This window comes from Chrysemys picta, chromosome 13, assembly GCF_011386835.1.
Source record: "Chrysemys picta bellii isolate R12L10 chromosome 13, ASM1138683v2, whole genome shotgun sequence".
Classification (NCBI taxonomy): domain Eukaryota; kingdom Metazoa; phylum Chordata; order Testudines; family Emydidae; genus Chrysemys; species Chrysemys picta.
Window position 1 is genome coordinate 55450788 of NC_088803.1, and position 17132 is coordinate 55467919.

General features: G+C 47.3%; 2 protein-coding genes across 25 annotated transcripts in view; one reads left to right on the plus strand and one right to left on the minus strand.

Annotated features, from left to right (window-relative positions):
* Nucleotides 1–3703, minus strand: part of ELMO2 (engulfment and cell motility 2) — a 51388-nt gene extending 47685 nt beyond the window's left edge. For 4 of the 24 annotated variants that reach the window (XM_065566439.1, XM_065566430.1, XM_042842503.2 and 1 more), the window contains exon 1: nt 3561–3676. The gene's annotated coding sequence lies outside the window, so the exon portion shown is untranslated. Of the gene's footprint in view, nt 1–3063; nt 3287–3560 lie in introns of those variants that run through there. The other 20 variants (XM_065566436.1, XM_065566432.1, XM_065566440.1 and 17 more) reach the window with 13 other exon arrangements.
* A 2907-nt stretch (nt 3704–6610) lies between these two features.
* SNRPB (small nuclear ribonucleoprotein polypeptides B and B1) lies at nt 6611–10812 on the plus strand. Its single transcript, XM_005304818.5, has 7 exons — nt 6611–6749; nt 7226–7377; nt 8749–8860; nt 9115–9267; nt 9720–9858; nt 10185–10310; nt 10620–10812. Exons 1-7 carry the CDS (start codon nt 6747–6749, stop codon nt 10655–10657), a joined length of 723 nt encoding a protein of 240 aa, XP_005304875.1. The 5' UTR covers nt 6611–6746; the 3' UTR covers nt 10658–10812.
* Nucleotides 10813–17132: the final 6320 nt, after the last annotated feature.

Consider the following 17132-nt stretch of genomic DNA (forward strand, 5'->3'; position numbering starts at 1 on the left):
AGCGGGCTAGACTCCATGACCTTTCGCGATCCCTTCCAGTTCTAGGAGATAATATTATATATATATATATATATATATATCCTAACAGGAAGTCAGACTCAGGACTATACAGTTGGAATAATGTGTGCGATCTGTGTCATGTATGCTGTGGAGACAGGGGAAAGGCTGCAGTCCCAGAAAACAAAAATATCAAATCTAATCAAGATAGACAAAGAGCATTTAACAACAGTAGCTCATTTGCCCTGAGCAACAGTCACAGCCTGCAGGTATTCCTCAAATGGCAAAATGCAATATTAACTGCAGATGTAGGCCCATTGATAAATCTGATGCTCCAGACTTTTAATACTTTAAAATGGAGTCATAATGGCATTATCAAATGAGATTACAAAAGTGACTCTCTGCAAAGACTTGGATACTATCAGGAAAACATTGGGTTTATTATGGATGGCTTTAATAAAATCATGCACCAATGATTGCTTAATGCTACACAAACTACAAGACAAAGACAGAAGTGTACCTTGATCATCTGAGTGTGAGGTGATGTATAACTGAATATTGTCTGTGTATTAATGGAAAGGTGGCTTGCATATTTCCATATAATGGGGACTAAACAGGAACATGTCAACACAACCCCAAGTGAGGATCTGAAACAGGTGTCTGAGAGACATCACAACAGAATAAAACAGATTCTGAGCTCCAATGACTTTGTGAAAGCAACAGGAAACATTTAGACAAGAAAGATTCAAGAGGGACCAAGAATTGACTTCTGTCTGAAGAAGAGAATGCCATGGATCACTGTGTCCAATGCTGCTGAGAGATCTTACTAACAGCAATTGTTATCAATGATGCAAAATAAACTTCTAGCAGTGCAGGCTCTGTATTATGTGGTTTTCAATAGCTCTGTTGGAGCTTTCCACATAAATCAAGCAGGCCCAGGCTGGCATGCAGGAGCTCTCTCAAGCACTTTCTCAATAGGATACACAGCTTAGAAATTGGCAAAGAATTGACAGAATGGCTGCTCTTAACCCAAAGGAAGAAACAACACCAAATAACTGAACCATACAGTGAGGCAATTTGCAAAAGAAACTAAGGATGGTGCAGAGTGTGTGCACACACGTGCAAGAAAACCTGGAAAAGCATAGGTCAGGTAGGACAAACTCAGGCTCACTGTGAGATAAGAATTCCAGCCACACCACTGCAGACTGTGATCACATTGGATCTTACAAGATAAATAGGATTTGGCTTGTTTAGTATTTTGATGAGAAATCTCCAGACGCTGTAGGAAGTGGTGGTGGCGGACATTCTTCCCTCTGGTCCACTCAAGAGGTGCAGTGGGTGCATTCTTAAAGAGAAAAGACCAAAGCTCTGGTGTCCTGTCTCAGTCCTAACTTAGGTAACTACTTTCTAGCCCTACCCCAATTCCTTCTAAAGTTTTGATCAGTGTTGCTGTGAAACTGGTGCCAGGCCCTCCCCCACATGTGGCTGCATTTCTGGTTTGTGATCCATGGGGATGGACAGTGCTACAGAAACATAAGGTTACTAACATCAAGGAAAGCACAGACTCAGCACGGGGCAAGGTGGGGCCCAAAGGGTTATTCTCTGGCACTGGCACTGCATAGAGGCAAACTCAGCCAGGCAATGCCCAGGCAGCACTGAGTGAACACTGCCACAAGCAATGCCCACACCCCTGCTGGGACTCCCTCAACCCACCTGGCACCCCGCCCTCAGCAAGGCCCCCAGACCTCAGTTCCGTCTTGCAACTACCTTGAAGTACCCAGTTCCCCTCATGGTAGCCGGTTAAACCCAGCAGGCTCCCTGTACTGAGGCACTTTGCTATAAACAATACTGACACTCCCCCTCTTCCCCATCCTGGGCATTGCCTTCCGCTCCCAGCCCCCCTGTCCCAATGCCCCCCCCCAGCTCGCCCAGGCACCGGCCCCCAAACCCAGGCACAGCTCCCCACTATCCCCCCACCCACAGCCCCACAACATCCCCCATGAACTGGGTAAAAGACAGGGAACAACGGGTAGGAATAAATGGTAAATTCTCAGAATGGAGAGGGGTAACTAGTGGTGTTCTCCAAGGGTCTGTCCTAGGACCAATCCTATTCAACTTATTCATAAATGATCTGGAGAAAGGGGTAAAAAGTGAGGTGGCAAAGTTTGCAGATGATACTAAACTGCTCAAGATAGTTAGGACCAAAGCAGACTGTGAAGAACTTCAACAAGATCTCACAAAACTAAGTGATTGGGCAACAAAATGGCAAATGAAATTTAATGTGGATAAATGTAAAGTAATGCACATTGGAAAAAATAACCCCAACTATACATACAATATGATGGGGGCTAATTTAGCTACAACAAATCAGGAAAAAGATCTTGGAGTCATCGTGGATAGTTCTCTGAAGACATCCACACAGTGTGCAGAGGCGATCAAAAAAGCAAACAGGATGTTAGGAATAATTAAAAAGGGGATAGGGAATAAGACTGAGAATGTATTATTGCCCTTATATAAATCGATGATACACCCACATCTTGAATACTGCATACAGATGTGGTCTCCTCATCTCAAAAAAGATATACTGGCACTAGAAAAGGTTCAGAGAAGGGCAACTAAAATGATTAGGGGTTTGGAATGGGTCCCATATGAGGAGAAATTAAAGAGGCTAGGACTTTTCAGCTTGGAAAAGAGGAGACTAAAGGGGGGATATGATAGAGGTGTATAAAATCATGAGTGATCTGGAGAAAGTAGATAAGGAAAATTATTTACTTATTCCCATAATACAAGAACTAGGGGCCACCAAATGAAATTAATGGGCAGCAGGTTTAAAACAAATAAAAAGAAGTTCTTCTTCACATGGCGCACAGTCAACCTGTGGAACTCCTTGCCTGAGGAGGTTGTGAAGGCTAGGACTATAACAGCGTTTAAAAGAGAACTAGATAAATTCATGGAGGTTAAGTCCATTAATGGCTATTAGCCAAGATGGGTAAGGAATGGTGTCTCTAGACTCTGTTTGTCAGAGGATGGACATGGATGGCAGGAGAGAGATCACTTGATAATTACCTGTCAGGTTCGCTCCCTCTGGGGCACCTGGCATTGGCCATTGTCGGTAGACAGGATACTGGGCTAGAGGACCATTGGTCTGACCCAGTACGGCCGTTCTTATGTTCCCATCCCGATCCCAGCTCCCCTGTCCTAACAGCCCCCCAGCTCACCCAGGCACCAGCCCCCCAACCCAGGCATAGCTCCCCAGTATCCACCCACCCACAGCCCCACAACATCCTCCATCCCGCTCCCAGCCCCCCATCCCAACGGTGCCCCAGCTCGCCCAGGCACCGGCCCCCCAACCCAGGCACAGCTTCCCACTATCCCCCCACCCCCGCCCCACAACATCCCCCATCCCGCTCCCAGCCCCCCGTCCCAACACCCCCCCAGCTCGCCCAGGCACAGCTCCCCACTATCTCCCCACCCACAGCCCCACAACATCCCCCATCCCAGGCACTCGGGTGCCCCCGTTCCCAACGGCCCTCCCGCCCCAGTACACCCGCTCCCCCCCTCACCCGAGTCGGCGGCTCCCCGTCCTCGTCCCCGCTGCGACCCGCCTCCAGTCACGCAGACCCGCCCCCAAGGTCGCTACCGGCCCCATTGCAGCCTCTGCTTGTCACGCAGCTCCTGTACCTCCCATTGGACAGGCGGCCTGTCTGTCACCCCGACGAACGGGGAGGCTTGTAACCAAGCCGCGCGTCGCTATGCAGACAAGCGAGTCCCGCCCCCTGCCTCTTGCTGGGACTGACCCTCCTGGGATGAGGGCGGTGGCGAGCAAAGAGGGGCATGGGGAACAGTGCAATGGTGGGGAGGGGGCGCAGTTGAGCGGGGATGGGGTGGATAGGTCAGGGAGGGAGGAATAAGTGAGCTGGTCGGATGGAAAACGGGGGGACAGACGAAGACAAGGCCGGAGCGAATGAGGGATGAGGCTGGATGAGAAAGAGAAGCAGGGTGGTGCATTGCAGCCATTAAGACTGCAAAGCAGGAATAACAATTTGGCATCTGATGGGAGGGACAGAGACTCATGCAGCAGTTGGTGGTACTGGGTGATTTTTGTCTCCGTAGTTAGTGGGGTAGTCAGAAACAGCCAGGTGTCCAGAAACCCTCTGAGGTTCTGATCTAACATAGTGATCTGGGGCTGGTACCTTCAGCGAAGTGTGATGTTACGTACTTCCCTTTAGCCACCAATATCATAGCAACATAAGAATGGCCATTCTGGGTCAGACCAAAGGTCCATCTAGCCCAGTATCCTGTCTGGCCAGTGGCCAATGCCAGGACAGATGCCCCCAGAGGGAATGAACACCAAGTGATCCAACCCATTGCCCATTCCCAGCTTCTGGCAAACAGAGGCTAGGGACACCCTCCCTGCCCATCCTGGCTAATAGCCATTGATGGACCTATCCTCCATGAATTTATCTAGTTCTTTTTTTAACCCTGTTATAGTCTTGTCCTTCACAACATCCTCTGGCAAAGAGTTCCACAGACTGACTGTGCATTGTGTGAAGATATACTTCCTTTTCTTTGTTTTAAACTTGATGCCTATTAATTTAATTTGGTGATCCCTAAGTTTTTGTGTTTGAGGAGTAAATAACACTTCCTTGTTTACTTTCTCCACACCAGCCATGATTTTATAGACCTCTATCATATTCCCTCTTAGTTATCTCTTTTCCAAGCTGAAAAGTCCCAGTCTTATTAATCTCTCCTCATATGGAAGATGTTCCATGTCCCTAATCATTTTTGTTGCCCATATCTGTACCTTTTCCAATTCTTTTGAGATGGGGCATCCAGAACTGCACGCAGTATTCAAGATGTGAGCATACCATGGATTTATATAGAAGCAATATGATATTTTCTGTCTTATTATTTATCCCTTTCTTAAAGATTTCCAACATTCTGTTCACTTTTTTGACTGCTGCTGCACATTGAGTGGATGTTTTCAGAGAACTATCTACAATGACTCCAGGATCTCTTTCTTGAGGTAACAGCTAATTTATACCCCCATCATTTTATATGTATAGTTGGGATTATGTTTTCCAATGTGCATTACTTTGCATTTTTCAACATTCAATTTCATTTCTCATTTTGTTGGTCAATCACCCAGCTTTATGAGATCTCTTTGTAACTCTTCACTGTCTGCTTTGGACTTTTCACCAGTCACCTACATCGTCTCTTGGTTTTGCTTCAGCCAGCTATTCTACACTGAGACTGAGCTTCTCCAGGCACCTGGATAGTTGGGAAACAATAATGTTTGCATTTAATATAAAGGAGCTCTAGAGCTGGGTGTTATCTTCATATTACTATCATTTGAGGGCCTATTGTCTCCTAGACTCAACTTGCTGTGCATCCGAAGAAGTGGGCTGTAGCCCACGAAAGCTTATGCTCTAATAAATTTGTTAGTCTCTAAGGTGCCACAAGTCCTCCTGTTCTTTTTGCGGATACAGACTAACACAGCTGCTACTCTGAAACTTGCTGTTCCTGGGATTCAGAGGAGCAGGTGATCTCTATGAACCACTACCAATGTAGACTGGCTAGTCCTAGCAGCAAGAAGTGCTGCTTTGTACAGTTTGGTACAGGCATTCAGATCAGAAAACCAATTAATATTCCAGAATAATTTAGGAGGGAGTGATTTTACAGCATCTCTTGATCACTTCCACAATGTAGATGTGTCAAAAATTCTCTGTGATTTATTTACAAAAAATATCATGCACATTTTAAATATAATTAAAAATGGAAGAGGAACTTTAACATTTTCTTACAGAAAGGCCAGTGCCAACTTCCTTCAAACAACTGCTTGTTATGTTAGGCTCTTGCTCAAGAAATTGTTTCTTAGCTCTGGCTTTCTTGATGGTTATTGTCTTAAACCTTCTCTTTGGTAAGGGTTCAGAGGTTTGTGGCACAGCACCGTTAGTGTCAACACATAGGTCTGTGTTCCCTGGTTCCTTTAGCTTCTGCTATGATGCCTACAACAAAATAGCTTAGTAGGGCATCTGTCTGTTTAGATCAGCACTCAGGAGCGAGCTGGCCATCCATCCAGAGAGCAGGGGTGAAACTCGCGAGGAAGCAGCAGAACACTAGATGTGGGGAGCAGGAGGGAAAGCCTGGCGACTGGATTGTGTCTATGGGGCGGGCATTCAGGCAAATACAGCCGCTCCTAAAACCCCCTGTCACCTGCTTGCAGGCCTTGGGCAGGTCCCGGTGAGGGAAGCGCCAGGGTAGCTCAGGTACCGCCAGCGTCCAGTAAGAAACGATGGCGACGGACCCTTTCACCCCGGCCCCTGCCCTCGCGGCCCCGGACCCCGCCAGGCAGGCCCCGCTCCGCGCGGCTGGCGATCTACTGTAGCTCAGGCAGGCACAGGTGGGGCCAGGGAGGAAACAGGCTACGGCGCAGAACGGACAATCGCTCGGTGCACAGGCAGCAGGGGCGCTGCCCCCGTTCTCTTTTGTGAAACCCCACCGGAAACGCTTCCGGTCCCCCCGGCCTGAGGGAAGAGGGAACACTTTGTGCGCGGGGCCGTACCGGCAACTCGGCAGGAGGGCGCTTCCGGTCTGTGTCCAAAAAGCAGGAAAGGACCGGAAGTGTAGGGGGCACAATTATCATACGGACACTTCCGGGTCAGACGACGTTTCCGCTGTGAGCAGGCGGTCAGCAAGGCTGCGGCGGGAGAGATTGGTGGAGTGCTGGTATCGGAGAAGCCGCAACTATGGTGAAGCCCCGGGTGTAACGCGGCGGCGGGAGGAGGGGAAAGGAGAGGCTGGGCCTCGGGTGTAATGCGGCGGTGGCGGGGGGAGAGGCCGGGTACCGGATGTAACGCGGCAGCGAGGGGAGGAGAGGCCGGGCCCCGGGTGTAACGCGGCGGCGGGGGGAGGGGAAAGGAGAGGCCGGGCCTCGGGTGTAACGCGGCGGCGGGGGGAGGGGAAAAGAGAGGCCGGGCCTCGGGTGTAACGCGGTGGTGGGAGGAGGGGAAAAGAGAGGCCGGGCCTCGGGTGTAACGCGGCGGCGGGGGGAGGGGAGGCCGGGCCTCGGGTGTAACGCGGTGGTGGGAGGAGGGGAAAAGAGAGGCCGGGCCTCGGGTGTAACGCGGCGGCGGGGGGAGGGGAGGCCGGGCCTCGGGTGTAACGCGGTGGTGGGGTGGAGGGGGGAGACCGGGCCCCGGTTGTAACGCGGCGCCTCCTCTTGCAGACTGTGGGGAAGAGCAGCAAGATGCTGCAACACATCGACTATCGCATGAGGTGCATCCTACAGGATGGACGTGTCTTCATCGGCACTTTCAAGGCCTTCGATAAGCACATGAATCTGATCCTGTGTGATTGCGATGAGTTCCGCAAGATCAAGTGAGCGGCGGTTGTCAGGGTGTGGGCGGAGGAGAGCGAATGCATCACATGTCCTGTGTATTCTCATTGAAGGACTTTGGAAGAGTAACAAAGCCGAGTGGGATTGAGTTCCAGGGAAAGACTGAAGGGGCTAAGCAACAGTGTCTGGCAGAGGTTGAGTGATAGTTTGTAAATATCTGAAGGGTGTAACCTCCAATATGGAAGGGGCCCTATTAGGTAGGTAATGGGGCTATAACTCAGTTTCTCTCCACTGCTCCAATGAAAATACTCAGCAGAATATATGGAAAAACATCCTGACTTTGAGCTATAGCTAGCTCAGGTGAGAGCCCCACACTTATACTTCAAAATAAATGGAATGCTTATGTAACTGATAAAGACAGCAAGGAGTCTGGTGGCACCTTAAAGACTAACAGATTTATTTGGGCATAAACTTTCATGGGTAAAAACCTCACTTCTTCAGATGCATGGCCCAAATAAATCTGTTCGTCTTTAAGGTGACACCAGACTCCTTGTTTTTGTAAATACAGACTAACATGGCTACCCCCTGATACTTGATATTATGTAACTGATGTTATTGTGGTGAGTCTGTTCCTTTCTAGGGATAGGAGGCTATTTTAGCTGTCATGGTGTATGACTTATAATGGCTTGGGCCATTGGCAAAGTTTGAATATAAAGCCAGCTAGCCTAAAAGTAGGAGCCTCTAGCAGTGTAGTAGATTCATAGCCTTATAGATCAGCCACTAGTGGAGCAACCACTCTGCTATTGTGGGTTACTATTAGAGGAGTGTACGCTAGGGAACAATTTTATCCTGGCCCTGGAAAGTTGGACTGACTAGATCTTGTAATAGAGCTCTTCATCTCTGCTTTCTGAATCACCTGCCTGCTGCTTCTATTGTGGACTCAGAGAGCTGGTTGACTTGGTGGTTGTGGTGTTTGAGATGAGGGTAGCACTGTACCTCTGGTTCTGATTATTTCCATGCTTCTCTATGCCCACTTTATTCCTGTAGCTCTAGCGGAGGAGTTAGAATGCAGGGATTGCAGCATTAAGTGTTAGTTTGAAAAACATGGGTGAATTGATTTGGTTGCTGTGTTGATAGGATTCTAATAACCTCTATGGATTTTGGGAGGTGTGCATACATGTTCTCTTCCCCACTTCTAATTCAAGCAGGTAAAACCAGCCAGGGAAACAAATTTATGGAGCCTGTTCCCTCCCTCCAGTGACAGCTTTGGTGTGTTCTTGGGATGGGGGGGAACATCACCAGTTTTGGAATAGTTGGATGAGGTATCTGTCACAGACTTGAACAGTGGTGTTCAGAGGAATGCTTTTCTCTAATAATTAACTTCTCTCTCTCCCTCTCCCTCTCTCTCTCAGACCCAAGAATTCAAAGCAGCCGGAACGGGAAGAGAAACGGGTCCTGGGTCTGGTATTGCTGCGCGGAGAGAACCTGGTGTCTATGACAGTTGAGGGGCCACCTCCAAAAGATGTAAGGAGAAGGATGGGTGCAGAACCAAAAGGGTCAGATAAATCCAGTCTCCATTGCCAACGGGGTTTAAATGGCTAGTGATTAGCTCCACTCTTTCCCAGCACTAGCCCCTGTGTCTAAATCCAGGGGATTTCACTGTGCAAAGTCTAACTTGATCTGCAGCAGTTTACACCCATTAGAGATGAAGTGCTTGGGGGTCTGAAGCATCTTGCTGTACTGAAATCACTGATTGCTTGTATTTCCCTATGTTTCAGACTGGCATTGCCCGGGTGCCTCTCGCTGGAGCTGCAGGAGGACCTGGAGTTGGGAGGGCAGCTGGAAGAGGAGTACCAGCTGGAGCCCCCATGCCACAGGCACCAGCAGGGTTAGCTGGTCCTGTCAGAGGAGTCGGAGGACCATCCCAACAGGTGAAATGCTGTGGTTCAGTAGAAGAAAGGACTTAACTCTTGATTACTGTATTTTGAATAGATTTCAATCTCTTGGCTCTGGTGTGGTTCAAGTGATTGTGCTAGGCAACAGCAATCCAAAAATAGACTGTTAACTGAGGTCCTGGGACTAGCATGTAGCATAGCAGACTCCTCCGCACATCTGTGGCTCATGCCCTGATAGGGAAGGGTTTGAAGGAAAAATGCAGCTTGCTGCATAAAACCCACTTAGTATAATTCTACACTGAATTCCCCCCACAGTGGTATGTTAAGGGTGTGCAGCCCTGTCTTGTAACGAGGACTCATACATGAAATGGAAATGGGGTCAAAGTCCTAAGGCATGAAAAATGAAGTTAAACTTTTCTTCTCATTGTCCCATTTGCTGTAAAAGCAACACTTTGTGCAGTATTTGTGAATTTTCTTTCTGTTCACAGGTGATGACCCCTCAGGGCCGTGGAACAGTTGCTGCTGCTGCTGCTGCAGCCACAGCTAGTATAGCAGGAGCTCCTACCCAATACACACCAGGCCGCGGTGGTCCTCCCCCTCCAATGGGCAGAGGAGCACCTCCTCCAGGTAAGGAACAGCTTTTTTTGTGGACTAGGGCAAGAGAAGGACCATAGGGTGTGGCTGGATTGATGATGAATCTTGACTTTATCTGAACCCAATGAAGAATTGGTATTAAGCAGGATTACTCTGAGGTCCAGCCAGTAGTTTTAGCAGTGAGTTGTGGCTATATTCAACATGGAACTGTAGCAAACTGTAAGCAAAGAACCTGCTGGAGACTTCTGCTTATTTCTCTCTGGGTTGGGAGTGCTTCTTAAATGCCAATCTGTGGTGGAATGCTCATCTCTATCTTCAGTGTACCAGTTCTGAGACTTGTCCTCTTCCTTTCATTGCAGGAATGATGGGACCACCTCCTGGCATGAGACCACCCATGGGTCCACCAATGGGAATGCCACCTGGCCGAGGTGCACCCATGGGAATGCCTCCCCCAGGGATGAGACCGCCGCCCCCAGGAATGAGAGGTAAGTGAGCCTTCTTGGCATGTGGGAAGGGTGGTATCCAGTTTCTTCACTGTAAGCAGAAGTGTGCGACTGTGACAATGTATACACTTCAGTAGAGTATGGTGGAGCAGAACTATGTTCCCCAGCTAAGACAACTGACAAACTAAACTGCCCTGTAAAACCATTCAGTATCCTAAGAAGGGCCTCTAGGCTTTTTGAAGCAATGAACTGTACTGTTGTTGAATAGCATTTTCTGTGTGGCCTTGCTTCAGATGCTTTCTTGTTCTTTGTAGACTTTTCAACTGATGGCCTTTGTTCTTTTCCTGCCAGGTCCCCCACCCCCCGGTATGCGCCCACCACGACCCTAAGATGTTCTGTGCTGTTACTGTGGATTGTGTGGGAGCTGGTGTTAAGTGAATGGGCTCTGTTTTGCCCCCTGAACGGCCTAGGATTCATTATGTATATTTTTTTTCTATTTACTGGCTGTAAAATTTGCCCTTTTTAATAAAGTTAGAAAACTCTCCTTTGGGAATTATTTTTATTCCACCTGCAGGTGGTTTGAGGCCCCAAGGCTCTATGTGGAAGGTGGAAAAGAACAGCATGTATTTCCTCTTTGTCTGAGTGAAGGTGTTGTACTGGCTGCTTCTACTCAGTGCATACTACGCCACTGCTCTAAGCACCAGCCAAAGAATTAATGTTTGAGGTGGCTTTTCTGGTCTATTCTTACCATGTTTGAGGTAGATGGCTGTACCTCTGCAGAACAACTTTTGGCTTGACAGGACTATTCTCATTTGAGGGGTGCCCATGGGGGAGGCATATAAAGTGTGAGGGCTGAAGAACAGGTTCTATCCTGCCGAGGCTGCAATGTGCACAACATAAGAATGTCCGTACCGGGTCAGACCAAAGGTCCATCTAGCCCAGTATCCTGTCTACCGACAGTAGCCAGTGCCAGGTGCCCCAGAGGGAGTGAACCTAACAGGCAATGATCAAGTGATTTCTCTCCTGCCATCCATCTCCATCCTCTGACAGACAGAAGCTAGGGACACCATTCCTTACCCATCCTGGCTAATAGCCATTAATGGACTTAACCACCATGAATTTATCCAGTTCTCTTTTAAACTCTGTTATAGTCCTAGCCTTCACAACCTTCTCAGGTAAGGAGTTCCACAAGTTGACTGTGTGCTGCGTGAAGAACTTCCTTTTATTTGTTTTAAACCTGCTGCCTATTAATTTCATTTGATGACCCCTAGTTCTTGTATTATGGGAATAAGTAAATAACTTTTCCTTATTCACTTTCTCCACATCACTCATGATTTTATATACCTCTATCATATCCCCCCTTAGTCTCCTCTTTTCCAAGCTGAAGAGTCCTAGCCTATTTACTCTCTCCTCATATGGGACCCGTTCCAAACCCTTAATCATTTTAGTTGCCCTTCTCTGAACCTTTTCTAGTTCCAGTATATCTTTTTTGAGATGAGGAGACCACATCTGTACGCAGTATTCGAGATGAGGGCGTACCATCGCTTTATATAAGGGCAATAATATATTCAGTCTTATTCTCTATCCCCTTTTTAATGATTCCTAACATCCTGTTTGCTTTTTTGACCGCCTCTGCACACTGCGTGGACATTTTCAGAGAACTATCCACGATGACTCCAAGATCTTTTTCCTGACTTGTTGTAGCTAAATTAGCCCCCATCATATTGTATGTATAGTTGGGGTTATTTTTTCCAATGTGCATTACTTTACATTTATCCACATTAAATTTCATTTGCCATTTTGTTGCCCAATCACTTAGTTTTGAGAGATCTTTTTGAAGTTCTTCACAGTCTGCTTTGGACTTAACTATCTTTAGCAGTTTAGTATCATCTGCAAACTTTGCCACCGCACTGTTTACCCCTTTCTCCAGATCATTTATGAATAAGTTGAATAGGATCGGTCCGAGGACTGACCCTGGGGGAACACCACTAGTTACCCCTCTCCATTCTGAGAATTTACCATTTATTCCTACCCTTTGTTCCCTGTCTTTTAACCAGTTCTCAATCCATGAAAGGACCTTCCCTTTTATCCCATGGCAGCTTAATTTACGTAAGAGCCTTTGGTGAGGGACCTTGTCAAAGGCTTTCTGGAAATCTAAGTACACTATGTCCACTGGATCCCCTTTGTCCACATGGTTGTTGACCCCTTCAAAGATTGTCTTGAGGCAATGTGGGACCCTAGAAGCAGTCTGATGGGGGGGGAAGGGATTTGCTGTGATCCCACTTAAAATGGTGGTGGCAGGAGCCACCTTCAGCCCTTGAAGGAGGAGCAGCTGTGACTACATGACCATTGAAGTGAGTTTGTGTGCTTGCTGCCTGATCGAAGTATATAGTGTGATTTGATTTGGGATCCATCTGCTAAGCCTAGCAGCCTGCTAGGCAAGGCTGAGAGCTTCTTAACAAAGCTTTGATCTCTATTCCCTTTAGCACCCATTAATCCTTAACCAGGAGACAGGGCTACTCAGGGAGAGCAGGGATTTAAAAAGCCAGCTCCTAAGGGCTTGTCTACACTACCGCGTGGTCGATCTAAGATACGCAACTTCAGCTACATGAATAGTGTAGCTGAAGTCAATGTACTTAGATCTACTTATTGCGGTGTCTTCACTGTGGTAAGTCAACAGCTGACTCTCTCCTGTCAACTTTGCTTGCACGCCTCGTTCTGGTGGAGTACCGGAGTCAACGGGAGAGCGCTCAGCGGTCGATTTATTGGATCCGCTGGATCGATCACTGCCCGCCGATCTGGCGGGTAGTGTAGACAAGCCCTAAGTGAGCAGAGGAGCTAGCTAACAGTTTTGCAAGAGCTAGATGCACCTAATTAACATTCTTTAAACTTAGACCAATATACTCCCTCCCACCCCCCAAAAAAGCTACAGGAGTAAAAAGAATGCACGCAGAAGTCCAGCAGCAGAGTGGGGACTATCCAGTTTACTGTAGCGAATACAGCATATGATTACCGGCCAGGTGGCGTGTGCGCATTTGGGGCAAGGAACTCATAGCCCTCACAGACAGCATAAAGGCTCAGGAGACCAGAGTGGCTGAACTGGAGGAGCGAAGGGAGACGGCGAGGCACATAGCTGAGACTTTCCTAGACACAGAGTGGTCCCACCCCATCTGACAGTCTCTGTGCTACTGAGGACGATGAAACTCCTGGCAAAGAACATCATAGTAGAGGGAAATGATCCTATAGCTGGGACCCTCCTTCCAGATGCCATGGTTCTCGCCTCACACTGAAATTCCTCTCTGGCGGAGGGAATCCCACTTATTAGAAATAGCTAGGTAATAGCAATGGGAGATTTGATCACTAGAAATGTAGACGGCTGGGTTTGTGCTGAGCCTGAGAACCACATGGTGAATTGCCCGCTGGTTGCAAATCTCTTGAGACATCTAGACAGGCTTATGTGATGTGCTGCGGAGAAGCTGGTAGTCATAGTACAAATAGGTACCAATGAAATAAGGAAAGAGGTCCTGAAAGCCAAATGTAAGGAGCTAGGTACAATAGTGAAGTCCAGGACCTCCATGGTAGCATTTTCTGATATGCTGCCAGTTACACAGGCAGAACTGCAAGGTGTCACTGCATGGATGAGACAATGGTGTAGGGAAGAGGGGTTTAGGTTCATTAGGAACTGGGGGATCTTTTGGAAAGGAGAAGCCTCTAGAGCAGCAGTAATCTATTTTTGGTCAAGGTCCAGACTCCAGAGAAAATTAAATAATCACATTAATGATAAGTAAATAAAAAGATTCCAGGGTTCATTCAAAAGCATGTGGCAGTCTGGATTTGGCCCACAGTCAGTTTATTGACTACCCCTGCTCTAGAGCAATGGTTCCTAACCTTTACACCTCCAGCTCCTAGGGCTCTTCCCCATGTCTCCTGCAGGAGGGAAGAGCTGACCTGTTGCTCATACTGGAGAAGAGGGGGGAAGAGAGGGAGTTGAAGCTCTGATTGGTTGTTCCACATGTGGTGGAGGTGGGACAGTCAGGCAAACAGCTAATCAGAAGGCAGCATTCCCCCTTTGTTCTAACATTACTTTAAAAAAATTCCATGGCACACCTGTTTGGGCCAAATGCACACAGGTTAGGAAACACTACTGTAGAAGGAGGATGGGCTCTACCAAACCAAAATGGAACCAAATTGCTGGCAATTAAAATAAGATTGTAGATACGTTTTAAACTAAGGGCTGGGGGAAAGCTGACATTTACAGAGAAGCACATGGTTCGGGCAGAAACATTGGTTAGGAGAGGATCTATTAATGGGGATTCTCTATATCCTAATAAAGAGGTGAGGACGAAAGTTGATAAGTCTTAGGTAGGAGCAGAAAAGAAACCTGCAAATGCAAGGGTACCATTCAACTAAATCACAAAGGCAGACAGCTAAAAAGGGACAAATTGTACATGTGCTTGTATATAAATGCTAAAAGTATAAATACTAAGATAGGTGAACTTGAGTGCCTGATATTCAGTGAAGATATTGATAAAATCTGCATCACAGAAACTTGGTGAACAATGATAATCAATGGGACAAAGTAATAGCAGGGTAGAAAATATTACAGGAATGACAGAAGGGTGTGCTGATGGGGGAGTGGCACTATAAGTGAAAAAGCATCAAGTTAACTATATTGAAAATCAAATGAATCGAACAGTACTATAGAATCTTTAGGGCAGTAATCTCCAACCTTTTTAAGCACAAGATCACTTTTTAAATTTAAGTGCAACCCAGGATCTACCTCAAAGAAAATGTAGAAATAACCATCACACAAACCCAACACCCTTGCCCTACTGCTTCCCCGAGGCCCTGCCCAGCTCACTCCATCCCCCCACCCTCCCTTACTTTCACCAGCCTGGGACAGGCGGTTGGGGTGCAGGAGAGAGTGTGGGCTCTGGGTTGGGGCCAAGGGGTTTGGAGTGTAGGAGAGGCTCCAGGCTGAGCCTGGGGCAGGGGTGTAGGAGGGGGCTCAGGGCTGGGGTTCAGGCTCCAGCTGGGCCCTGCTTAGCTCAGGTGGTGGTTCAGCAGGACTAAGGCTGGCTCCGTGCCTGCCCTGGCCCCACGCTGCTCTGGGAAGTGGCCAGCAGGTCCAGCAGCAACTCTGAGGGGGTGCGGTGGGGGAGGTGAGACCAATTTTTTAAAAAGGCTCCAGAGCGGATCCTGGCAATTACAGGCCAGTAAACCTAACTTCAGTACCATGCAAACTGATTGAAACTATAGTAAAGAACAGACTTATCAGATGCATAGATGAACATGATTTGTTGAGGAAGAATCAACACAACTTTTGTAAAGGGGAATTTATGCCTCAATCTATTAGAATGCTTTGAGGGGGTCAACTAACATGTGGACAAGGGTGATCCAGTGTATGTATGATATGATATAGGTCTATAAAATCATGAATGGAGTAGAGAAAGTGGATAAGAAAGAGTTATTTACCCCTTCATGTAACACAAGAACCAGGGATCGCCCAATAAAATGTATAGGTAGCAGGTTTAAAATGAACAAAAGGAAGCACTTCACACATCACACAGTAAATCTGTGGAACTCATTTCCAGGGAATGTTGTGAAGACCAAAAATATAACTGGGTTCAAAAAAGAATTAGATAAGTTCATGGAGGATAGGTCTCTGAGTAGGTATTAGCCAAGATGGCCAGGGATGCAATCCCATGCTCTAGTGACCTTAGCCTTTAAATGCCAGAAACTGGGAGTGGACAACAGGGGACGCATTATTCAATAATTGCCCTGTTCTTTTCATTCCCTCTGAAGCACTTGGCATTGGCCATTGTTAGAAGACAGGATACTGGGCTGGATGGACCACTAGTCTGAGTCAGGATGGCTCCTGTGATGTTAACCAATTGGTGGGAGTCCCCCAGAACTCATAGTGACAGTCCTCTTTCTCCTGCCAAAGGCCTCCTAGAACAGTGGGTTCTAGTATTTATCTTCTAGAGCTTTTCTTCAAGATGTCTGCAGCCTTAGGCAGCTATTACTGGTTTGGTTACACATGGCTCAATTTTTAAACTTAAGAGAAAGCTTTGTGTTTACTATAAGTAGGAGATTCCAGGAGCTGGAACTCAGCACTGAATTATGAAGTCAGCAAGTTACAGTGGTTTAGCATCTGTCCCATTATGCCACTACAAAGGGCCCTGTCTACATCTCAATAAAGACAACTAAAAATGGAACTTGGCCTTCACTCCCAAATGAGTTTGACATCCCTGGTATAAGTACATTTCACCTTTTCTGGACTGTCATGTTCATCCTAACGTAGCTTCTGGTCAGGTTTTTGATCGAGACCCACACCTGTACTCTCCACTAGAGAATTGCTACCTGTCCTTTTATTAAACTGGATAGTATTAAGCTTGCCAGACTAAGGTCAACTGTTTTCTCTATCACAGGGCCCCTTTCCTTGTCAAGATTAATGCACTGAGTAAGACCTCATACAGTAGCAGCAGGCAGAGTGGTGGCTTATATGTATTGGGACTAGTGCTAGAATATTTTTTCCAGCATCTTCAGCCTTCTGCACCATTGCATTAGGACAGCAGGGAAGAAAATAGCTGGAGTGAACATAGTCTGAATCCAGGCATATTTGTCCCTGCAGCATAGCACGACAGAGGGCTACCTCCTTCTCACAAGGGGAGAGGCAGGCTGTGCCATTAGTGCTCCTGTGCTACCTCTAGTAGACCTCAGCTCTAGAGCAACTGCTACTCCTTGTGATTGTTCAACTCTTCCCTGTTTTAGAGCAGGGTTCCAAGGGCTAGATATAGATACAGCCCTTTGTGCTGCATTTTCTCTCCCACTAACTTCCTGGCAGTATCAGCAAGTGGTGCC